The sequence below is a fragment of the Leuciscus leuciscus genome (assembly GCF_965113295.1).
Source record: "Leuciscus leuciscus genome assembly, chromosome: 23".
In the NCBI taxonomy this organism is placed as follows: Eukaryota; Metazoa; Chordata; class Actinopteri; order Cypriniformes; family Leuciscidae; genus Leuciscus; species Leuciscus leuciscus.
Window position 1 is genome coordinate 7,336,478 of NC_138747.1, and position 25,674 is coordinate 7,362,151.

At 38.5% G+C, this 25,674-nt stretch overlaps 1 protein-coding gene across 1 annotated transcript in view; it reads left to right on the plus strand.

Annotated features, from left to right (window-relative positions):
• col6a1 (collagen, type VI, alpha 1) overlaps nucleotides 1–23,314 on the plus strand; it is a 40,261-nt gene extending 16,947 nt beyond the window's left edge. Inside the window, exons 21-35 of the mRNA XM_082155513.1 lie at nucleotides 673–735; nucleotides 818–880; nucleotides 971–1,021; nucleotides 1,117–1,152; nucleotides 4,655–4,717; nucleotides 16,221–16,286; nucleotides 17,194–17,229; nucleotides 18,522–18,558; nucleotides 20,076–20,084; nucleotides 20,177–20,301; nucleotides 20,605–20,714; nucleotides 20,902–21,088; nucleotides 21,749–21,920; nucleotides 22,021–22,050; nucleotides 22,140–23,314. Of these exons, the coding sequence (XP_082011639.1) occupies nucleotides 673–735; nucleotides 818–880; nucleotides 971–1,021; nucleotides 1,117–1,152; nucleotides 4,655–4,717; nucleotides 16,221–16,286; nucleotides 17,194–17,229; nucleotides 18,522–18,558; nucleotides 20,076–20,084; nucleotides 20,177–20,301; nucleotides 20,605–20,714; nucleotides 20,902–21,088; nucleotides 21,749–21,920; nucleotides 22,021–22,050; nucleotides 22,140–22,741 (1,650 nt within the window). The 3' untranslated portion in view covers nucleotides 22,742–23,314. The remainder of the gene's footprint in view (nucleotides 1–672; nucleotides 736–817; nucleotides 881–970; nucleotides 1,022–1,116; nucleotides 1,153–4,654; nucleotides 4,718–16,220; nucleotides 16,287–17,193; nucleotides 17,230–18,521; nucleotides 18,559–20,075; nucleotides 20,085–20,176; nucleotides 20,302–20,604; nucleotides 20,715–20,901; nucleotides 21,089–21,748; nucleotides 21,921–22,020; nucleotides 22,051–22,139) is intronic.
• Nucleotides 23,315–25,674: the final 2,360 nt, after the last annotated feature.

Sequence of the window (25,674 nt, forward strand, 5' to 3'; positions counted from 1 at the left end):
CTAAACTATATATATATGATATATATTGGAACCTAATATAAACCTAATATTATATATATATATATATATATATATATATATATATATATATTATATATATATTATATATTTAGTTTAGGGTCCAGTTCTTACTATTAACTACGACTTTTTACTCATTAAACTCATAATAGTTAATAGTTAGTAAGGTAGTTGTTAAATTTAGATATTGGGTAGGATTAAGGGATGTAGAATATGGTCATGCAGAATAAGGCATTAATATGTGCTTTATAAGTACTAATAAACAGCCAATATCCTAGTAATATGCATGCTAATAAGCACCAAGTTCATAGTGAGATTTGGACTCTAAACTAAAGTGTTACCAAATATATATATATATATATATATATATATTCATATCTGAGAATTGGTACTAATGTCATGTCTCTTCTGTGGTCTCGTTCTTCATACATTTCGTACACATTTCACAATAATTTCACATTAAATTTGAAAATTGGTTTTGGTCAGTTTTGTTGGCTGCTTTTGGGAGACTTGACCAAGTTTGACCAAGCTGGGAGACCATGTTGCTAAAACCAGAAAACTAGTTTAGGCTGGGCTAAGTATGTTTTTTCCCCTAACAGAGGGATGCTAATATATTCATATTTCTTCAGGAATATAATTTCTCATTTCCAACAGGGCGTGCCAGGCAGGGGAGGGGCTCCAGGTTACCGTGGCGATGAAGGTCCTGCTGGGCCAGAGGTGGGTAATGTTAACTATTCTTGATTACCTGTCACCCTGACCTATTGTTGCATCTATGACTTATGTACTGTACTTTTCCTAGGGAAATAAAGGGGCCAGAGGAATCAAAGGGGCCCCAGGAGACAGAGGCCTGATAGGAGAGAGGGTGAGTTAGTCCTGTTGGTCTTCAGAGCTAGTTTTAACTAACCAACGGCAGTTGTACGTGGCTGTAACAACGTTTTTTTTACCTGCTCAGGGTGAAGATGGACCGGAAGGAAATGGAACTGAAGGGTGCCATGGTTTCCAGGTAGAGTACCTCTCAATTGATTAAATATCTTGCCCTCAAAAATCATATTTAATGTAGTATGTTTATTGTTTTTGTGTGTGTTTGTATCCTTTTAGGGTTATCCTGGCCCCAGGGGAGATCCAGGAGCACCTGTAAGTACACTGACCCCTACAGAGGTTCTCTAATTCAATAGAACTCAACTTTAGTTTTCCAGAAGTAAAAATCCCCATTCATTTCTTTCACTGAGAAACTGATATTGAATGATAATAAATAACACTTTTGATTCGATAAATTATAATATAAATGATTCCTAGTAAAGAACCATAATCCTGAAGAGTGATACATTAATCAGATTTGCTGGTACAGCAAAATAGTAGGAATCCGAATCTTCCACTCTTATAGACCTTATGCGCCAGAGAAAAGAGGGAGCCGCCATCTTTCGAATATTGTCTTTGAACTTCAGTTTTTGCGGTCGCTATGTATATTTCGATGGCATTGCTGTCCAGGAGTAATTCGCTTTTGAAGTGGATTTACTTAATGTAAAGTTAAAGGGATACTTCACCTCTGGAAAGATGAATGTGTATTTAAAATAGGTCATTTATGTAGAAGAAATGTGAAATTATTTTTGAATTTGGAGCTTTCTAGACTGAGAAAAGCCAGAAAATGTATTTTTGGCTTATGTGGATGAAAGACAACAACTCCCAGAATGCACTTGCTTCGCTGCCCTAGGAGGCCACTCCCAAGCCACGCCTACCTGTTAGAGAGCGCAGTTGAAAACAAGAAGGCTAGGCAACTAGTGAGACTACGTGACGAGTTTGCCCGGTATTTCGAGATCGCCCAAAATGTCTGGGATTCGGCTTTTGCGTTCTACAGTCGCCATTCATTATGTTTACTGTGGCGAGCAGGACGAGACTGAGGGGCGCGGGAGAACGGCGCGAGGCCGGTGGCGTCATTCCTGAGACGCACCGATCTCGGATCTCTCACGGAGGAGCGGGAATTTTCTTAGCAATGTTAAAACGCACATCAACCGATCACTTGTTTACCGTTCACGTAAACACTACATTCAGATTCACCAATCGGAATGAATTCAGTTAGATTGAAACAAAAGGTGTGCATGTAAACAATGAATGGCGACTGCAGAAACCAAAAGACGAATCCCGGACATTTTGGACGATCTCGACGGCCAGACATGTCCGGGAAAAAGAGGATGGTAACCCCTACTACTCAGATTTCTCCAACTACTCAGCTTTCTCCACAGAACAAGAGCCTGTTAGCTTCCAAAGAAAGACGACTGACTCTATTGTGTACATTCTGTGAGTGAGATCCCACCCTATATGGGCGGGTTGAAAACATGCGGGACAGCCCCTACTACTGGCTGTAGTCTTTAGCCTCTGGCCAAAAAATCCTCCGATGACGCAAAATGACGATTTTTGCGTCATCGGAGGATTTTTTCCAGACAAAAAATACATAAATCTCTCATCTCAGGGGGATATGAGGGTGGAAAGCAAGGTAATTCGAAAATACTACAGGTTTTCTACTAATACAAAGCTTAATGCTAAATCCTGAAGTATCCCTTTAAAGACCCACTCCGATGAAAATCATGTTTTTCTAGGTGTTAACATGTTCTTGTGGCATTTTTCTTATGCTAGAGGACATATCTTGAGAAAAATAAGCTCAAAGTTGTATTTCTGAGTATTTCTGCATTCAAATGGCTGTGAATCAGTAGCAGACGCTAAAATGCCGGCTAAAATAGACTGGAGTTGTGACGTAGTAACTCCACTGGGCGGGGCCCGCCCGGTCAGGTTCAGGAGTAGAGAGAAGACGATGGCGGATCAATACCTATGTGCGGTAGCGGGTTGCAATGCTAAGAGGAGAGATATTGGTATTAGCTTTCATGCTTTACCAAAACATGTTGCTGTGAGAGATGAATGGATTACGTTCCAGGGTTCCAGACTGCGACCATTTTTTGAGAATGTGTGAGTTAAAATTTTATGTGGTCGCATTTGTGCGAGTGCATGGTCATGTACTACTCAGTTAAATTCACGCATGAATTTTCCTGCATTGAACTTGTTTTAGCGCCCGCTAAAGTGAATTTTTGTCCCGCCAAAGTCTTATTTGATCGGTGAGTAATGTAGATGAACTGCTGCGCTTGTGACAGGACATGTTTATAACTGAAAGAACGAGCAGAGAGAGAGAGACCCGGACGCGCGCGCGCGCACTCTCTGTCTTCGGAGCCAGGCGAAAATGTAAACAAGACCTCACCGTCTCCAAACTAAGCGCTGTCTTGCTCTCTCTCCCTCGCACATATTAATCAAAATAAATCGACACGGCGGTAAAAGGTCGGAAGACCAAAGTTTCATGTGGAGCATTCGGAGATTTTTTTTTCTTTTTCTGAATTGCCGCTGGGTGTGAATTGTGCTAAATAAGTTGCCTTATCTTCTCTGAAAAGCGTTCCGGACATTCAGCTGACATAAAACAACACTTTAATTAAACGAAAAAAACTATCCAGTGATGAAATGTTTTCTGTGTTGACAGACAGAAAGAAAGAAAGACAGAAAGAGGCTGTTGCTGCCTATGTATCTCGCTTCAGCCAACGGCTCCGCCCACAACGCAGAGGCGAATTGCTAATGAGCTACTGCCGCTCTGCTGAAGCGAAGTCCCAGAAAACGGCACAGGTTTTAGGATTTTGGCTAAAAACGGCATAATCATCATTTAAAGACCACTGAGAATGTTTAAAAATAGCTCATAAATATGATCGGAGTGGGACTTTAACGAAAGTTATCATGAGGATTGTAATGTTTAAGCAGATGTCTTAACAAACGTCAGTAGACCGGGAAGATTTTAAAACGAGCCGTTCATTCATAAATACACAAGATCGCTGTGAAAATACAGACCGGAAGTCAAAAGACAACAAGCGCAGCGCTGAAAAGGGGCGGGGCTACATAAGGTCTATAAATCATTGTGAATGATGTAATCAGATCTCCCTGCACTCTCAAACTATTATATTTGCATGTTTGAATATTTTTCATGAAACATGCTCATGCACATCAGTGACTTAAAAACTAGTTACTATTTTATAATTAATAATATTGTTAGTTATTTAAAAAATATATATATATTACCATTGTTATGGGATGAGTAGTTTATTCCTTCATCAAAGACATCAAGACCATCCAATTTTGTTTGTTTTTAATTAATTAATTAATTTGGAAATGTCATATATCTTGGAGCTGATGAGAAAATCCCTATTGAGAAAATGATTTGGAAAAATCCTGTACCCTGCACTCCACAACTGAGCATATAATTCACGTCTGTGGTTATCATGCGATTAAAATATAGCCTCCATATGGAAGATGATGTTAATACTGAGAATGATTCATATGATTTATTAGTGGTTTTATTAGCATGCCTATCTGTTGATTCACAAACGTCTTGATTCATTAGGGATTAGTGCATATGTGTGTCCCAGCAGGGATTGTGTATCGCAATAGACACATAGCAGCTGAATTTGCTCATCCACAGCAGATGTAAATCGTCTAGTCTGAGACCAGACGTTACGAGGAGATGGTGGATGAGCTGACGCAGCAAAGATAATTCATCTGACCTAATATCCCTCCTTCTTACTTGCACTTTCTTTAACTTCTCACTTTCAAGGGTGGAAAAGGAACCCCTGGACCCAAGGGAGATGATGGAGAGCAAGGTGACCCTGGATTAGATGTGAGTCATTTTAAATGCACTTGTGCTCATCACACTGTATCACCCTATTTCATTTTTTTCCCCTTGTTTAGCTTCTTGTCCAAATTTTCCATAGCGCGCATATCACTTTTCTCTTGTTTTCCTTCTTCTGTTTTTCATGAAATTCTTCTCTTTTAAAGGAATGTTCTGGGTTCAATACAAGTTAAGCAGTGTCGAAAGCACTATCAACAAAGGTTTAAAATCTGAGGGTGTGTTTACACCTGTAGTTCGGTCTGCTTTGTTCGTTTGGTCCGGACCAAAGAAAAATTCATATTTAGTCCTGGTCCACTTAGCATTCACATTGGCATTTTTAACACCAAACCTAAACCGAACCTTAAGGCATAGAGATATGTTCACAACCTGATTGGTCATCTTTTATGAAGTATATTTACATATATACGTATATGACGTGTATACATAAACAAAGATCTGTTGTGAGGAGACGCGGATCTGATGCCTGTACTGATAGGCGACATCGCGACTATGACGAGAAAAAACAGGTTTGCTTGAGCATTCTGTCCTTTTTAGCGTTCGACATCATGTACCATTTTTGGTTCGTTTACATATCTTTGGTCCGTGTTGTGTTCATATTTCATTCGAACCGCATCAGAGTTTATTTTGAAGCGGACCGAGATCCATTTTTTCAGCAGTCTCGGTCCGCTTGTTTGGTGCGCACCAGGTTTCGGATGGCAGTGTTCACACTTATTCAAATAAACCGCATTAACAGAGCAATCGCACCAGGGTTCGTTTTAATCGAACCAAACAGGGTGTGTTAAATGTGCAACATTTGTCTTGGTTAAAATACTCAGCAAAATAATTTCAGGTTCATGCAAATGCAAAAAATCTTTAGTCACCGATAACATGCCGTAGTGCCGTTCTCAGTCAGCAATAGTTCTGCAAATGTATTCTGCAAAAGAAAGTGTCCAATAATAGGACGGTTTCTGAAATAAAGCAAGCAGTTTTGATTGGTCATGTGATTTTAACATGGCCGCCCCATGACTCCATACAAAAAACTAAAACATAATTTCACAAAATTTACTATTCATTTCTGCAATTTAAAGAAGTTTTTGTGTCGGTCACACGTACATCATTGAGAATCCTGGAGCCTCTCAGCGTTTCGGTCGCTGTCGCTAGCGTTGTGTTTAGGCAGCAGTGCACTGTATATATCTTGTTGTCATGGATTCAAGGAAGCAAAGTTCAAGAGGCTGTATCTTTATTTAACTTAGTTTCAAACCGCTAGAAAGGAAGTCTTGAGATGATTTGATTTCTTCAGGGTTTTTTTTTTATTGTGAGCCAAGTTTTCTTTTTTTGGTATACTACAACAGGGTAACCAACTTTGTCACATTTGAATGCATGTATTAATAAACAAAACTTTTTTAGAGATGCCTAATAATTAAAATATCAGTTTGGATAAACAAGAATGCTTGAGAGCAGAAATGTGTTGAAAAGTTCATGTTTTACACTTTTCTAAAGCCAGACTCTTCAGCTGGATTACATTATTTAACAGCCCCCACACACTTTCAGTCCAACAGATGGGTCTCCAGCGCTCTCACAAAACAACATGTGCTGTAGAAGAGTCACAGGTTTCGACACAGTGCTGTTTTCTGTGTCTGATGATTGATTTAAATGGTGGAAATTGTTTTGAAGAGGTTGGGATTTGGCCAATTAATTGAGGACTCCTGCTGTCCAGTTCAGTTTTGAAATGTTGTTTTAGAACAGCTAAAACAACTAAAACTAAAACTAAAACAGCTAAAACGAGACAGTAGAAGTGTTATTGGTGCAAATCTTGCATATTTTTTTGGAAAGTTAAAATGTTCAATATGATTAATTTGGCCACTGCATTAACATCTCTTCTTTTTGGGAGGATGCAATATCCATGTAGTACATTTTTAAGTTTATTAGTGGAGATTGCTACTGTTGCTCATAAATAGAAACTCCTAACCTATGTTTTAAATGTTAGCGCTTTGTACAGTATGTGTACATGAATAATGTCTCAAATCATCGGTTTGGGCAACTACCTGGCAACCTCTCTCCTAGCAACCTCGTAGCAGCACACTAAAACAGCAAAACAACACTTAATTTGAGCTAATCACAAACTAACATGCATATTTTGAGTATGGACGCCTTTAAAGGAGATTTCCTCACGTTCCAGTTTTGGGCTGTGTTGTTTTTGTTTTTGTTGGTCCCACACATGTACAAACCTCTTAAAGATGCAATCATTCTCTTCCCTGTCTGTGTTTACAAGTGGAAATATTCTGATTTCATCCCAAAATAAACAGCTCTGTCTATCTGGTCACTGTGATTTTGCCAAGTAAGCCATGTTCCTGGATCAACATCTTTGTTTGTTTCTTGATCTACAGTCCTGTCCAAAAACATAGTTCTAACTCTATTCCTACCACTAAAGTAGTTGGTGGTTGGTGGTTCAATCCCCGGTTCCACTTGACCAAGTGTCGAGGTGTCCTTGAGCAAGACACCTAACCCCAGCTGCTCCCGACGAGCTGGATCGCCTTGCATGGCTGACACCGCCGTCGGTGTATGAATGAGTGAGTGAATGGGTGAATGTGAGGCAATATTGTAAAGCGCTTTGGTGGCCATTGGGTCTGTGAAAGCGCTATATAAATGCAGTCCATTTACCATTTAAACCTAACTCTAAACATACTCTAACTTATCCCTAAAATCTGAGGGAAATGATACAGTAGGTGAATAAGAAGCACCAAACCTAAACTTTCTAAACTTGACATTAACTGTAAACCTATCCCTCAAATCTGATTGGTTGATTGGAATGTTATTCACGTTCACCCTGTTGGTCTGGGGTGGTCAAAAAAACACTAGCAGCTTGACTAGTAGCTTTGATCCTGTGCATTCATCAATCAGACTTATTCCCATCCAGTCTTGGAAGTCTGCAGGGACTTGACTGCATATATCATGGCTAATATTTACATTTACAAGATGACGCTTTTATCCAGAGACTTACAAATGATGAATACAACAAGCGATTAATCATAGGAAGCAAATAAACACAAGATGTGCTCGTACAGTAACACAAAGGGCCCTATTTTAACTATCTAAGCGCATGGTCTAACGCGCACGGCGCAAGTTCACTTAGGGCGTGTCCAAATCCACTTTTGCTTTTACATTGTAATCCTTTTATTTTAAATATTTGGCATGTTTGTTTGTGTGCTGCTGTGCATCCTTGTGTGTTTAATAAGCAGAGTGTACGCGCATTGTGGACCAGCCTATAGGCGCACATTACTAACGCGCTGATTAAATAACAAAATAAATATTGCACCATTGACTTTAGACCAGGTTTCAGTTGGTCAATGGCACTGTCTATTTCTGTTGCCTCAAAATAGCAACGCGCCAACAATGCGCCAGAACACACCTTGTTTTCAGACCAGCACGCCCATGGGCGCACAAATGGGCGCAAATGCATTTGCTATTTAAACAACGTGGCGCAGGACGTGAAAATGATAACTACGTCGGACTGAAACTAGCAAAAATCACTTGCTTGTTGCTACATTGCGCCGGGTGTAAGATAGGGCCCAAAGTTTCAAACATTGTTCAGAGTTGGAGAAACTATAGCAGGGAGGGATTAAGTTAAAGCATAGATTTTTTTTTGTTTTTTTTTGTAGGATGCAGTTAAGTGTTCATGGAAGAGATGTGTTTTCAGATGTCTCTTGAATGTTGTCAGGGATTTGGTGTTCTGGATAGGGTTGGGAAGGTCATTCCAGCAGCAAGGAACAGTGAATGAGAACATTCTGGAAAGTGATTTTGTGCCTCTCTGTGATGAGGCGCCGCTCATTTATCGATCAGGCTTCTGGAGGGGATGTAGACTCTTTACAGAGAGTGGAGGTAGGAGGGAGCAGTCCGTGGCTGTTCTGTATGCAAGCATTAATGTCTTGAACTTGATGCGAGATGCAACTGATAGCAGGTGCAGAGAGATAAAGAGAGGTGTGATGTGGACTCTCTTAGTCTTGTTGAAGACCGGTAGTGCTTCTGCGTTCTGAATCATTTGTAGAGGTTTAATTGCACAAGATGGAAGTCCAGCCAGAAGAGCATTGCAGTTGTCCAGTCGAGAATGACAAGGGCCTGGACAAGAAGTTGTGTAGCATGCTCTTGCTCTGTTAGGAAGGGCCTGATCTTCCTGATATTGTGCAGTGCAAACCTGCATGATCAAGCTGTCTTTGTAATGTGGTCTTTGAAAGTCAGCTGGTCATCAAAGATTACCCCATCCCCAACTCGCTGAGATTATTGTTGATGGCAGGGAAGATGAGAAGCTCTGTCTTTGCCAAGTTGAGCTGCAGGTGATGTTCTTTCATTCATGCAAAGATGTCCGCCAGGCGGTCTACGATCTGTGCAGCTACCATTGGATCATCTGGTTGAAATGTAGAGTTGTGTGTCATCAGCATAGCAATGGTAGGAGAAACCATGTGCCTGTACGATGGGTCCCAGTGATATACGGAGAAGAGGAGGGGTCCAAGAACTGATCCCTGAGGAACCCCCATTACCAGTTGATGTGCTTTGGATACCTCCTCCATCCAGCAATACAAATAACGAATACCTTCTTGTTAGCCGACAACTATTATTCTAATAACAAATAAGTGCACTCAAAATACAAATTATATTGCAAGTAGAAAATAGAAATACGTGTTAAACAAATTAATCATTCCTGGCAGCAAATATTAATCTGAACAACAGAAACAAACAAGGTATAAAGCAAACACTTACGCTCTACCGCCGTCTCCACTGACTAATTGCTTCTCCTATTGTGGTTTATGTTGTCTAGCTGTGCACTTCCTCAGCAAAAATGTTTGAGGAAATGTCCCGCACATTCGGTGCTTTGATCGTTCTGGCCATTTTGTACATCTGAAGGATTTAGATTGCAGCGTTTTCCTTTAGCACTCAGTTCTCAGCAGGTAGATTTTAAACTGTTTGTTTTGTAATCCAACAATCCAAACTTCCAAATGTGCTGGACAAAAGCATGGACTGCAGACTTTGTAATATCACACCATAGATTCCATTTCATTATGTCACTTCCTTACATCTGGAACATATTTGTGGTAGGACGGGGCCGTAGGATGCTATATATTGTGTGATGGTAGGAATATTTCAATATAGTTAGTTTAAGTTGAGTTTAAGTTTATGTTGAGTTTACATTGTTTTTAATACTTGGTACATGAATACAGACTTGCAAATATGACTAATCAAGTCAGTTTTTAAAGTTAGAACTATCCATTTTATAATATTTATTTTATTGTTTTGAGTCTGTTTATTGTTTGTATGTTTTTTATTATATGAGACAATATGAGATTGTTCAATTGATCTTTTATTGCACCCACAAAGTTCAAAATGAAGGAGAAACTTTCATTTTTAACCCATAAGTCAATTAATCATCCAAAATAGACATTATCACGTGGTTATTTTTATTAAATATATATTTATACCATGGTCTGTCAGAATTCTTTATTCTGATTGCCTGGAAGGTGTGCATTAAAAATGGTTTAATGCATAGGTAGTTCCAGTCAGTTTAATAACCATTCTATATTAACCCACTGCTTTCATTAAAGCACACACACACCTCACTCATACACAGAGATTGGAGATCACGCTGCGCACACACAGAAGCATTGAGGAGCACAGAAACTTGTCAAAGTCTGCCCTGTAACTTTTATGAATAAAGTAGCTTTGCCACTGAATCTCTACATTATACTTCTCAGAAGTGTCACTGTTTTTGAAGTAATTTAACTCACTGCTTCATTGTTAGAAGGACATAGATAATTCACAAACACATCTAATGTATCTATCGCTCAATCTCTCAGTAATTAATTCAAATAAACAGAGCCGGCCCGAGGCATAAGCGAACTAAGCGGCTGCTTGCTGCTTTTTTTTTTTTTTTACTTATGAATTAACTTAAACAAGTGACATGAATGAATTAATGACTAATTCAAGACAAGAAAATTCTGATTTCATGATCAATATACCTGCCTACAACTGCTGCTGTGTCTGCCAGTCATGCGCTTAACCTCGCGTGCATAGACAATTCGTGCGCAAAGTCACGGTAATGTTAAGCCATGTCACAAAAATTTGATTTGATCAATGATTGATGATTGACATTTAATTCAATGATTTATCCTTTAAATTTAATAATATTCAGAACAGAACAAGAATAAAAAAATAACTATAAACAAGCCAAAACGAAATAATTTAAAGCGAAAGTGAAAGTAAGCGGCGTTGGGCTCATGTATCTCGCTTAGAATCTAAATGTTTCAACTTTCGCGATGTATTTGGATGGTAAACTATTCTTTATTATAGCCTTTGTACTTAACTCACGTTCCAATATCGACGGAAAAAAATCATCCTCTTCACACGCGCAAAAAAGTGCTTGGAAACATTGCAGTGGAGCGGAGCTTACGCTGAATGGTACAAATTGTATTACTGACTATTTAAACAGAGAAGCGTAATTTTTATATATTAGGTTGACTATTTTATTATTATATTTTATTGCGGCTATAATGAACAGGCTGCTATGTCAAGATTACAATGCTGGAATGTTGTGTGTGTGTGTGTGTGTGTGTGTGTGTGTGTGTGTGTGTGTGTGTGTGTGTGTGTGTGTGTGTGAGGCGCGGGCGCGATCGAACAGTGGAACATGAACTCCGTCATGTTCATACAAGACATCATTCAAACTGCAAAGTGTTGCAAAACGTTATAGGATATTTTGCAAATAATTTATTTAATGTGTTTTGTGACAGTTTGTTTTCAGAAGTTTCAAAGAGTTAGTAAAAGAGTAAAGAAAAAGTTAAAACTTTTTATTTAAGTAGGCCTATCTATTTTTTATTAAGTATTTATTTTGTATTAATACATAACCTCATTGTATTAATTTATAATGTAACATTATAGTGTGACATTTGTGTCAATAATCTTACTGTGTCAGTAAACTGCCCTGTCAATCATCTTGTCACAGTTAAAATCCTCTATTAAATCTAATTTCATTTCCTACCGTTTCGGAGAGAAATGTAGTAGCACGTTCATCTGCCAGTGGGTCTTTCATGGAGACTGTCCTCATGTGTTTGCAATTTTAATATAATAATGCATTTAAAAGTTGCTGCGCTTCACCAACGGTCGTCGCTCAAATGCCTCTGGGCGCAATTGGATAGACCTAAAACCAATCAGAGCGATCGTCATCGTGTAAAGCCCGCCCCAACGTTTCTGATTGGTGCCGCGATTTCGAGGGATTAGAAATGGGCTTGAATGAGCTCTTTGCCAGACTACTTGCAGAGCAAATCTAAATTTGCCGGAAGTTGTCTGGGTTTTCCCAGGCTAAGAGATCATGATGTAAGCAGGATAATCTGCGTCTAGGTGTGCAGTTCACGATTTTGATGCACTTTGCCTCCGCTTCGAGTTGGGTGGTTCTTTGCCTTCATGTTGTACTTTAAAATCATGTAATACACACCTAGATGTGGATTATCACATATATAATAAAATAACCATGATATGAGGTTTTGTTCATAGCACCCACCCATGTTTGGGATGTTAGTCGAGTGACAAGGTAAATGCCGGCTGTAAACGTATCACACATGCTTCAAAGCGCTGATTTTGACATCAAAACCATTTTTAGTCTCTTCATTGTGGTTGTACAAGCCGACGCAAAATAGCAACAAATACATATGCTCACAAGCTTTCATCTTCAGTCATCTGGAGTCGATTTTTGGTGATCTAACGCCCAGACAGCTTCACTATTCATCATTGTGTTTGTCTTTGTCCCTGCAAAACCAAAACCTTCAAGGAAGCGGTGGAGACGTGCATATGTGGAAGAATTGTTTTTCATCTGTTGGCTGTTCATGGTTCTTTCTTTAAAAATTATGTTCTAATTTTAAAATGGTTGGTCTCTCTCACACATTTTGTTTTTGTTTGTTTGTTGAGCAGTGATTGAATGCACCTTTGAATGTTTGGGCTTCAGAAAGACCAAATAAATCATACAGGATGTTTACAAGCCACACACATTTTGCAGCATATGTGTGTAAACTGTTTACACTTAGTGATCTTTCTATTGAAGACGTATACCCTTTCTGCAAGACTTCTGATATTGGTGGTGTTTGCGAAGACAAGCAACACTAAACTGCAAAAAAAAAATAAAAAAAAAATTAAGGCCATACATCAGTTTGAGGATCCAGTGGAGTTACGTGGTTTAGTCACAAGCATTTTAAATATTTGCAAAACCCATAGACAGAGTTAAAGGGTGACCAATAGTAATGATTTATAAAAAAATTAAAAAAATTAAATATGGAAATACAAGGTTTCCATACAGTATATAGTACCCAGTGGTTTCTTATTGGACTATGACGTCCTCTATACTGCCTCTTGTGACAAGGATGAAAATGCACTTGCATGTTGTTCTGAATTGTGTTCAGACACATTTCAGAAGACAACAAACTTGTTTAGCTAGAAGAGTTCACTTAGAGCATGTTTTGAGCCTAAAACATGAAAATGCAATGGCTATTTAGACAGATGCATTCAAAGTTCAGCAATTTACGATACCCTTGTGTTTATCACCTCTCTGTAACTCTCTTCAACTACTCACAAAAACCTAAAGACCCCCTGTAAAAAGTTTTGAGTAGTTTACCATACTAGCATTCATCTAGAATGCATTTAGAATCCAAAAGTAATCATTAGCAGAATTGCAGTGCCCATAAATTAAAATGTTTACCACGTGTTTTACAACTGAATCTTAAAGAATGGCCAGAGGCTCTTTATTATAATCATCAGGTCTGTAGGGAATAATACAGAACGAAGAACTCTTTAACAAGCTGAAACAAACACTGATTTAAAGTAAAGTTAAACTGCTGTGATTGGAAACACACTTGAATGTTTGGGCTACAGAAAGGCCTTTATTAATCAAACAATGTTTGCATGATATATGAACATTTGCATAGTGATCATTCTGGTTAAGACATTTCTGAAGACTTCTGTTAATATTGGTGTTTGCTAAGTCAACCAAGATTACTTTTTCTTAGGGTTTTAAATAATATGCAACCCATCAATTGTTCTTTTTTATTAATACTTTTCTAATCAGTTAAGCATGATAGCCACCACCAGAACACCCTGCATAGCAACGTGCTATATGAACCACTCAGAACACTAGCATACAGTATGCTAGCAATCTAGTTTGAGTTCATTGCATAGAACCAACTGTGGCTGAAACAAAAAAATAGTTTATAGCAACCAGCTTGAAGCCTGATCTACTTTTTGTGGGAAAGGAAATTTTATTTACTTTGCTTCTCCTAAAGCTGTCAGGTGATGTGTTGGCTTTAGCTGCATTTGTTTGGAGCATTAGCATTCTGTTGATTATACATGTTAGCAGTGGAATGTGTTTATTTTTCTAGGTGAACATGTTCTTACTTAGCCAAATTGATGTGTTTATAATGTAGAAGTGTACAGTATATATGGTGTGTATATGTTATTTTGTATAAATTTTTATTCAGGGCCTCACATCTGCTCCATATGAGCCATGAAGGTGTTTTTCCTTGTGTTTGGCTCTATCTTTCTGCTGGCCAAGACTGTTTGGAAATGTTTTTCTGTGCTTGTAAACAATTGATTGGGCTCCTCCGGCCTCTCCCAAACCCGAGGGGCCCACATTTGGTCCAGTATCTGTCAAGGTAATCACAATGAGCCATAACAGTATTGGCATGACGCCATCATTTAACCTCGTCCTGTGAGCTAGGAGAACATCTGTGACTGTGACAGTTGTGGACTTTGAAGTGAGGAATTTGAAGGTAATTGAAGCAGCATGGGAGAGACGGCTTGTAGTGGGGACAGGTGGTTAGTATTATCTCACCGTCTGACCATGATCTGGCACGAGACAGAAATTAACATATCTGCTGGGCTGGTGGCAAAACTGTGCAGAGACAGCTGAATAAATGGAGATAGTTGTCTCGGAGGGTTTTAAGCTGATTGCGATGTTCATAGTATTGATATTACAGTGAGGTCCAAAAGACTGAGGCTGGGATTAAGAGGCATATGAATAGATTTTGAAGATTGATTGAGTATGTGAATAGATTGAGTAGATCAAGTCCATCAACACCCCCCCTAAGGACATTTCATTCGATAACGTTAGGCAATTTTGATTGATATGCTGTTGAATGTTTGACGATTGCATTAGCGTGTTCTGTCACTTGTTTCGGTTTCTTGTTTGCTTGTTTTTGGATCCAGAGATTCTGCACTCTTTCAGAAGATGCATAATAGTACCCCTTGCCTAAAACAGTGAAAAAATTCCATTAATGGTGGGCAAGTGTTGTCATAAATGACAGAAAATTCCACCACAGGGCTCTAGACTAACTTTTTTATACTAGGAGCTCTGTAGCCCCTTACTGAAAATTTTTAGGAGCAAAAGCAGAAAATTTAGTGGCACAGCTTTAACAGTATTTTTGTGGTTTACATTGCATATCTATTGCATATCGTGATTAGAACAAAGCACTTAATAATAAAGAACTTACTACAATCCTCAGATGGATCCGTTGCTCCTCGAAATGAAACTAAACCGCGTAAAGTGCACAAGTCTGATTAAACTTGATGTGTTTTATCCAGCTGATTTTGGCGTTGACACGTTTGCATGGATCGCCTCAGATCATTTGTGTTTGAATAGCGCGCGTTCTCCGTGGGCGTGGTCACATTAACACTTAATGAGATGAAATGAGAAGACTGACATCTCTCTCTTTTCATACAGATTACATAAACTGAGAATATTAGTTTTTTATATAAATTGTTTCATTCAAAAGAAGAGAATTCAAGCTTTATGCCTGTGTGACTGTGGGACTGAGTATTCGCTGAGTTACAGTTAATTTTCGGACGCGTTTCAGAATGGACTTCACTGACAGAGAGAAGGCAGAACTCGCATCATGTTTAGTTTCTTTATTTGGCAAAAAGCACAACACTTTGTTTTTATTGTGAGTATATATAGACACTTAACAGGATCGAATGATAACACTTATATGTAAGATCAAAATCGAGTATTTTGAGTCTCTTTTGCACTGATAAGAAAAAAAGCGAGCAGATCATGCCGGCGTGATTGCCGACCCCAGGGGGTTAAATCAACCTGCAATACCATAATTAACATTATTGTTCTAAAGTTCTACAGGAAGTATTTGGTAGCACTGATTTCTTAACTGGATCTTCCATCACTGTGTAGTAACCGTGTCGTGTGATCTTGCGATTAGCTCGGGCGCTGAGCTGTCTATTATTGATCCAAACAAATAAACGGTCCGTGAAGCACAAATGAGTAGCGCAGTTTCGTTCTGCTTTCATTTTGTTTGCCATTTGATGTTGGGCAATGTTGCTGAGCCAGTGCAACCTCTAAAAAATTGCGCCGGCATTGGGAAAGCGTTGTCATAATTACAGAAATGGTGGGGAAAGAATAAAAATGGTACAGCTACTTATAACACTGTATACATAGTATTTTCCAGGCTAAATGTTCATATCTTGTTTTCCACAGAACAACAGCCCAGGACCACTTGGGCCTAAAGGAGCCAAAGGTCACCGAGGACCTGAAGGAAATCCTGTAAGTGTGAATGCACCATTTCAATGTTTTCAGTCTGTGTTTACTGTATTTTTCCCTACTTTTGTAAGGGTTTAACGATAAAAATGGTTATAGTTGTTCATATTGTGATTCATGTTCTCCAATGAGGGTTCATATGAGCATGATTTTCTGTACCATGTGCTTATGTCAGCATCCTGACACACTTTAAATAATGTATCTGTATTCTGAATCAGTGAAACGTAGACATGCCGATCTGCTGTTGGATTGAATGCCTGAGATCCAAAGGCGCAAGAAAGTTCAGTTTCAACCTTTTGTTGAGAAATACAATGGAATGTAATCAACAAATCTAACCCCAAAACTTTGGCTAAATAAAAGTTAGAAAAACAAATTTTAGTGTTCGCTTGATATAGAATCAAAAATACCATTGGCCGCAGTTAACATGCTCCCTTAAGCTAAAGCATGCCAGAAAACCTGGACCTGAACTTGGTTAAACATCCTTAAATGACACACAATCTCATTAGATACATTTAGAAGGTGATTGGCATTACTATATTTTCAAGGCTCTTACACTGTCTAGAGGAGCCAAGAGAAGTTTTTAAGTGTAGAAATCTTCAGTTATGTAGAACGGCATTAAACAGCCATGAATTATGGGTGTGTGGGAAGGGAAATTTCTCTCAGCCTGCAATTTCGTGATGTTCCTCTTTGCCACTGGATGACATCCAGAGAGGAGGAGACTTGACTGTCTCAAAAATGCTCTTATTTGGGAAGAGATTCAGAGCTTCTTTGCTCTGGCAGAATTACATCTGTGTAGCATGTAACAAAACAGACATTGACCCTTTCAAAGACCTGTTTATTTTGTTCGATACTAGTACAGTATGTGTCTTCATGTGCACATTGTATATTTCACCTGTCTTGTATTCATGCACAGGGACCACCAGGACCACCTGGGCCTCAAGGAGCAGATGTGAGTGAGTTTGATTTGAATAAACTGGGTTTTGCTGAATGCACAAATCAAAGAAAGCACACATTACTGGATATAATCTAATGCAAATTTTCCAGCACAGTTTCCTGTATGAAGAGACAAAGAGGGTGACAGTGCTCTTGATAATAAATGATCCTGGACATTCCACAATTCACTTTCCGTTATTTTTGTGAATTCCACATCGCTGATAGGCAGTAGCTATGGTAATCTCTAGCCAAGGCCCAAGCACATACCAGACTTGTGTTTTTGTGGAATAAAAGCATCCTTTAATAGCACACGACAGCTGGCTTGTTCCAATTGTATCTGCAAAGAAATGAATGCACGACACTATAGATTTGAAGTCTTTAAGATTGACATTTGAAGGGTTTATTTTGTAAAAAAAAAATTCCCTGAAGGCTACTTGTAATGTGTAATGTCCCCCCCCCCCCCCCCCCCCCCCCCCCAAAAAAAGAATTATAAAAAAAAAACATTCATTACTTAACCATTTTCTCCATTATAGAATTAAACAGGCTAATATTTTGCTGCCGTGCCTTTAAGCCATCAGCCTTTTGCATATGAAATTAGATAGTCCAGTCTCATTTGTCATCAATCTGTGCTGAAAAGTGGCGTATAAACTGTTACGATCAGACTGATGAGGGACCTTAAACTTCAGCTGTTTGTTCCTGCTGCTCTTCCTTCAGAAGGATCTGCAGAGCTGTAGGTGCTACACAGCCAGGACACAACCGGACACATTTTACTCATACTATTAGTTATTCTGGTGTTTAGGAATATTATAATATCTCTTTTATATCTATAATCTATACTATCTATAATAAAATTTCTGAATACCAAATAGGCAATGTAAAAGTGACCGTCATGTGTACATGTGTATCCAAAGTATATATCTGATGATGAGTCAGCTTTTTTTCCCAGTATAGTTTAAAATAAAATGGTCTCTTTTTTTACTGGAGAGAAAGATTAGCATATCATTTGAATAGTACAATGATCTTTTTTTATCAAAAGATTGGGGGAAATTGTATTCCTTGTGACCCCTTTATCGGCATAGTATGTGTTTTCATCCTTCAGCACAAGAGGAAATACACTTTTAAAAAGTTTATTTGTAGTAATTGCGAGTCTCTGGGGGGCGATGTGCAGAAAGTGCAGAATTTCCTGTAATTAAAAAAACATGGACTTGTGGCTCCATTTTGTGATACAAAATGGCGACAGAGAAAATCAGTTGCAGAGGCAGCAGTCTCTCTCCATTAATGTCTCTCTCTCTCTCCCTCTCTTTGTAGGAATGTGAGATTCTGGATATCATCATGAAGATGTGCTGTGAGTAGACCTGTTTTTGTATTTACTCATGACTCACTACTCCGTTTCACTGCCTCCATAAATGGCGACCTGTCTGTCGCCCACATTGATTTAACAGCGTAATGTCGACTCGTGCCATGAAGTGATGATACAGCAATCCACCTAGCCAGCTCAGTGTTCACAAAACTTTGCAGGCCAGTAGAGAGCATGCAAAAAAAAAAAAAAAAAAAACACTGAGATACTTTGCCTCTTAGTAAAAAGCACTATTCATTTGCAGCTCAAGGAATATTTTAGGCCCTCTACAAAATCTTGATTTTCTTGAGCAAAGCAGATTTCAGTATACAATACTGTGTGTGTGTGTGTGTAAATGTGCTTTTTCCTCAAAACTCATGCATTCATATGTATAATATGTAGATCCACTGAAGTTGCACAAAGTATTATGCCAGTTTTTAATTAATCAGTTTATGCCCAAGAAGCGTGTTTATTGTTTTTAGAAATTCATTATTTTGTTTTATAACTCTTGCAGGAGCCATAGCTTTTAACCCAGAATGGATTCATATAAATGCTCATATTGTGCACGTTTTTCATAAATATTAGTTTTGGAAGCTTAACTTAGATATTTAATATCACCATCCGAGCATGTGAAAACAGGACATAATCCAATTGGAGAGAAAACACTGATTCTTTGAACAGAAGTGTGTAAAAGTTCAGTGTGAAAGTACACATCAGTTTGAAGGAATAGGATTTGACAGTATCAGCCAATCAGCTGCAAATAATGTTTCGTGGACTGCTATTTTACTTGATATGGCCCAATTTTTGCGGGTTATTAATATTGTCCTCCCTATACGGCCATTTGGCTTCAGCCCTGTCCATTCATCTTGAGTTGCTTTTGTAAAGCAAAATCTTCACTGTGTTGTTGTGTCAGTTAATTTTATAAATTACATTTTTCATGTAAGAGTTAAATCAGTGTGTGAAATGTATTATGAATGAGACCCCAGGTGCAAGAGAAAAAGCAGACGAAATTGTCCAAAGAAAAAGTCTGAGAAAATTGTTCAGACGAAAGTCTGTTTCAGCCAACAAGACAAACATCCAACCATTCACTTTAGATTAGGCTGCTTTGTGTATATTGGAGTTTTACCATTCATTTTTCCTCCCAAATATAACATTTCTTTTGCCTAGTTCTGTCTTTTATTTTATATAACAGAGGATTTAAATAGGCCATTGTTCTATTCATTGCCACCACAGATTAAATATGATATGCTCTTCTAAATATTCTCCTTTTGGGTTAACAAATTAAAAAATAAGAGAAACAAATGGTCAGGTATTTAGGTCAGAGCATCAACTGCTGTTTTAAAATCATAAATGTACAAACTTTTATGAACTCATATTATTTCCTGACCAGATTCTTCCATCTGTAAAATTGCAAAATTATTGTGGATCCCTTACTTTGAATGTTTTGATAGACCATACGTTTCTGATCTGCCTAATATTGGCAAATTTGATGCAAATGTAATCTGTTTTCACTTTCTTTCTTACAGCTTGCTGTGGTAAGTCCCAAGACTTTGAACTTTAAGAAATATTTCAAACTGTTTTATTTAGTGTTCTGCAATGCCATCTTACAATACATGTATTGTTTAAGAATGCACATGCGGACCCCTGGACATTGCTTTCATTGTGGACAGCTCTGAGAGTATTGGTGCTTCTAACTTTGCCATTGCTAAAGACTTCATTGTGACGGTCATGGACAGACTCAAGTTAAGACAGGTATTTGTTTTTTAATTTTCTTTTTTACTATGAGACTCATTAACACTTCAGTTAACTGTCAACTTGTATTCATTGGGGCTGTAATCATGATAGACCCTGAGAAAGACACAATCCCCTTCATATTCAGATTAGTGGTAAACCGATATGGGTTTCAATGGTTGTTTCTTAAATTATTACATGTGGTCCCCTTTAATCTTGAAGATGTGGTGGTTACATACTAGATGCATGGGCTCTTCTAAATGAATTCCAAATTCTAATGATAATAGATGCATTTAAGTTGAGTTTCCTATTTCTTTTTTGCAGTTTGGTGCCAATGAGTCTCGTATTGGCGTGGTGCAGTACAGCGGTGCTAATGCTCAGGAGGCCGTACAGCTTGGTGACCCCAACATTAAGACCCTGACAGACCTAAAACAGTATGAAATATCAATGTTCTTTTGTTTTAAAAGCCATAATCTGCACACATATGGTAATAATAACTTCAAGTTACTCTTCTGTAGCTTGAAGGAATTCGTTCCTCATCAGATGAGCTTGCATTTTGTGTGCATGTCTGGCATTGTGTCTGAAGAAATTAAGAAAAATGATCTCTGTCCTTCACTTTAGAGCTGTGAAAGAGTTGCGCTGGCTAGCTGAAGCCACGTACACTGGAGAAGCTCTGGATTACTCGCTAAAAAACATGATTAGCAAGCTAGTGACGGAGAAGAGTGTGATCCTTGTTCTAACTGATGGACGCTCTGACACCAGGAGGGACAAAATGCCCCTAAACGTGCTGTGTGGCAAGGGACTGAAGGTAAACCTAATAAACTTGGACAACCAAGGCTCATAGGAAAAACGTGCCTCTACTCCAAAATGTACTTAGCATACAGTACAATTCACTGCAGTTTCCAGCTGAAATAAACACTAGTGGGAGTAAAACACCACCAACTTTTATTCCTGTTCACACATTCTGTTTACCAGACAGATTATTGATTAATAAACAATACTATATGACCTTGGCATTTTGTCGCTGAACTGTTGCGATACCATTTCCAGATTCACGTTCATCTGTTTCAGATAAAGCTGAACAATACCACTCATTGGATATTTAATTTTGAAAGCGTCGCGAAACATGCAAGAAGCAACGTAATATATATTTGCAGAAATGTTGCAACAGGCACGTTTTTCCAATTAGCCTGGGTGGAACTTGGAGCTAATGAGCTTTAATGGATCTTTGAGGATGAAATGTACAGAAACGGTTTCCACAGAAATATAATTAATTATTCAATTATATGAATCTAATATGCCGCAGACGTAATGCCATGATGTTTAGTTAGGGAGAACTTGTGATCCAATGACATTTCATGTTATTGGGATCCAAGTATGGTCCCATGAAATGAGGTTAAATGAAATTCACAACCAGAAAGGATTTACTGGTAGATGGGAACCTCGACTCACTTCTGGTTTCTGGCAGGTTGGTGGCGTTGGAGTCGCGGATTATGCCGAAAGGAATCCCAATCGAGAACAGCTTGATGAGGTTGTGTGTAAAAATGATCCCAGACAAGGTTTCTCCTTTGTCCTGAACAACTTTGGTCTTCTTCTGGATGACAGTTTCCTGCAAAACCTGACTCAGAAAATCTGTGAAGGTAGGTCAAATACAGTCTCTGCTGCAAAATTACGGTGCTTTATGAGTTCTAGATCTGATTTTGAGAAAGCCTTATTTATTACACTGTGCTTTTTTCACAGACAAGAAGTGTCCAACTTATACTTGTCCAAGTAAGTATTTATTTGAGAACACAAAAACCAGATTTGTTAGCTTTTAGACCATTAGATAATAATGGTAACACCCTTTTCCTCTTCTCCAGTTTCATTTGTTGACAACACCGATGTCCTCATCATGATGGACAGCTCGGCCAGCGTGGGCTCCAAGAACTTCGAGATGACCAAGGATTTCTCACAGATGCTGGCTAAGCGTTTTCTGTCAGCAGAAAGAGGAGGCTTCCAGGTCCGGGTTGGCGTTGGCCAGTACAGCAACAATGCCAACTTGGAGGCTGAATTTTCCTCAAACGCCACCCAGGTGGTGGCTAAAATCACAGGAGCCAAGTTCCAGAGTCAAGGCACGCAGGTAACAAACGCTCTCAGCTTCGCCATCGAGCGCTTCAGAGCTGGCAGGCAAAGGAAGAAGAAGTTGCTGGTGTTTTCGGATGGTCGTTCCCAAGGTGTCAACGCCGTCCAGATTGAGAAAGCCGTGGAGCTGGTGAGCAGAGCGGGCATTGAGCTGTACGTACTGGCCGTGGGAAATCAGGTGAACGAGGCACATCTGCGCACCCTGGTGAGCCGTGGCCGGGAGTATGACAACACGTACGCCTACCGCCACCTTTTCAAAGTACCCGACTACCGCTCATTGGTCACTGGGGTCTTTTACCAAACTGTCTCCCGCAAGATTTCCCTGGAGTCGAGAGGGTGATTGGGTAGTGGGAGGGGTCCAGGATTGAAGGGAGTCTGCGGCAGTATACCACAAGCTTTGATTGTTGTAGTTTTTTGTCTATTTTTCATGTGAATGATATATCTGAACGTAAAAGTTTTTTTTATAGTCTCAGTTTCATTTTGTAAAAGACAGTAAATAATTAGCCTATGTCAGAATTCTTAAAAAAAAAAAGCCTCTTTTTTATGTCACTGAGTCACTAAAGTACAGGGATTAATCAAGTCATTTCACAGTTATGTCATCTATCTATCTAAAAAATTCAAAAGGAATTGTGTTTATTTTTGACCCTGCTTGCAACAAGTCAATTCTTTATTTTCATTTGTCTGTGGTACACTTAATTGTTTGCGTTAAAATCAAAACTTGAATATCAATTTGGTGCTACTAATGGAAACACTACACTTGCTCCTTTAGTTATTCAAATGCAGGTTTCTTCAAAATAGCTCTTTGTGCCTTTAGACAAAGAATTCACCAGGTTTCTCATGTCAGAAGTGTATTTGAGTCCAGATTCGGGGCTATTGTAAAGGGATTTGAAATAAAGGATGCTACACCCCACCACTAACGCCTCTGTCATTTGTCCATCTTGAAAATAAGATGCATGCACAAATTCCACAAACAATCTTGGAATGCTGTGATGCTGGATGCTGTGGACGATCAGTGTCAATTTACTTGTTATAGGAGAATGTCTTAAATTGCTTTTCTTAGTAATTTATCTAATTTATCTCCTTGCATATGCCACAAAAATCTTCATCAATTTATGGCTACTGTACATTTGAAAATCTGACTTAATGCAATAATAAATCATTTTTGCACTCTGTATTTTGTGTCCCTTATAATATTAGTGTTGAAAAACGATTTGAGATATTCTGTTTATCCAATAAGAAAAAAATCCTGGAGAAGATGAACACTTGTTGCTTGTTCACAGTGAATGGGATTGCCTATAAATTTGTACAACGGCAACATGACAATGTATAACGCCAAGTCTCCACATGGAAAACATCCAGTTAACAACCACAACCCCCTGACAACATGCAATATGTCATTAGAGATCTGGCTGTGGTTTTTCTATGTGACATAATGCTTTCCTCACCCAAAAGCAGCTAAGAACTGATATCATCTGACAAGGCCATTTAAACCTGCCCATACAATTCTTGGCAAGAGAATAGACATGAAACAGGGCAAAAATGCACTTACCAGCCTAATGATTCAGGATACACATTTCTGTTGACCAAGGCTGGATTTATTTGATCAAAATACAGTAAAAACAGTAATATTTTGATATATTTTTATGGTTACACTTTATTTTACAGTATGTGTACTTACAGTGTACAGTATTTACCCAAGAAAGTACTGGTAACATAAGGTAATTACATGGTTTAAGATAGGTTTAGGGATAGGTTCAGGGTTAGTAGTTATATGACATTACTCCAGTCTTTAGTGTCACATGATCCTTCAGAAATCATCAGTCACTTTTGATCAATTGAATGCATGCATTTCTATAAAAAATAAATAAAAAATCACTGACCCTAAACTTTTATTTGTTTATTTAAAGCTAGTATTTAATGTTCTCTATTCTCCGTCCCATTCATTTCTCTTGTCTTTTAAGAGCCAGGTGAATCAAATCGGTGAATCCCGTGAATGTCATGAATGCCAACTCCTGGATCAGTTTATTCAGTATCCCGAGGTGACAAAGCATGAAGTGTGATTCGCATTGCTGTAAACAGATCACATGTGGATTCGTTTTAGCCATTGTACAGTTTCTCATTAATCCTCATTTCCCCTAGAAAAGACATAGAACAACTGTGATACATTAAAATAATAGTTTCACTAGATTCCTTTCAGGTAAACAAAACACTTAACATTTGCATGTGCAAGAGTTGTTGAAAGACTGGCACCCTGTCCATTCATCTATCCATCCTACCTTCAGTACATCATTAGCATCTGTTAGATGAACCAATGCTTTAAGATAAACATTTCATGCACGTGTATGAATTGTCTGATTTGGTCTGATTTTACCCTCCAGAATATATTACGGATTTGGATTGTATCCACGACCTTCAAGTTTACCCATTACTAATTACCATATTTAAAAACTTTACCTCTCCGCTTCTCAAAAGCACCATGTGAAGCCATCTGTGCTCTACATTAGTGTCGCCACCTTCACAGCAAGTGTGTTAAACCTACGAGTTCATCTCTGGTCAGGGCTTCAGTAGCAGCGGTGTAATCTCACCGTCATCTGTTGAGGTTTTGCCATGGTGTCCATTTCCTTTCCCAACTCTAGGGAGCATGAAACCACAGCAGCCATTAAACATTTATAGATTTTGTTTTTTGTTTTGTTTTTTGTGCAAACATGTTAGTATGTCTCTTAGTGAGAAATGACCACAACTTTGAATTTACAAGAAGGAATCTGTTTCCGTTTTCTGTTTTCCTGGAAGAGAAAGACTTTAAATGAATAATTCAGCAACAAATGCGTTAAATATTAAGAGGCACAACCAATTTCAACATTGATGTTAATAATAAATGTTTCTTGAGCATTACATTTAAAAAATATAGTAAATTAGCAAACAGTTATTTAAAAGGTATAGGGTAGGTCATTTTGGAGCGTCTAGCAATAGCAAGCTTTAAAGGATTAGATCCCACCCTCACATAATATTACAATAATAATAAACGTAAACAACTTACAGAGGTTTTACTTGTACCACCTGACTGCTGCAGATTCATTTAGGGGTTGATCCAGCCCGATATCACGGGAAAACGTAAAAATTCTACAAAGTGGCTTTTTGCAAAATCGTACATATTTTACGAATTGGCCAATTCGTATGAATTCATACGAATGACCTACCCCTGACCCCGCCCCTAAACCTACCCATCACGTGGGTTTAGACAAATCGTACAAATTCGTACGAGTGAGGTCGTAC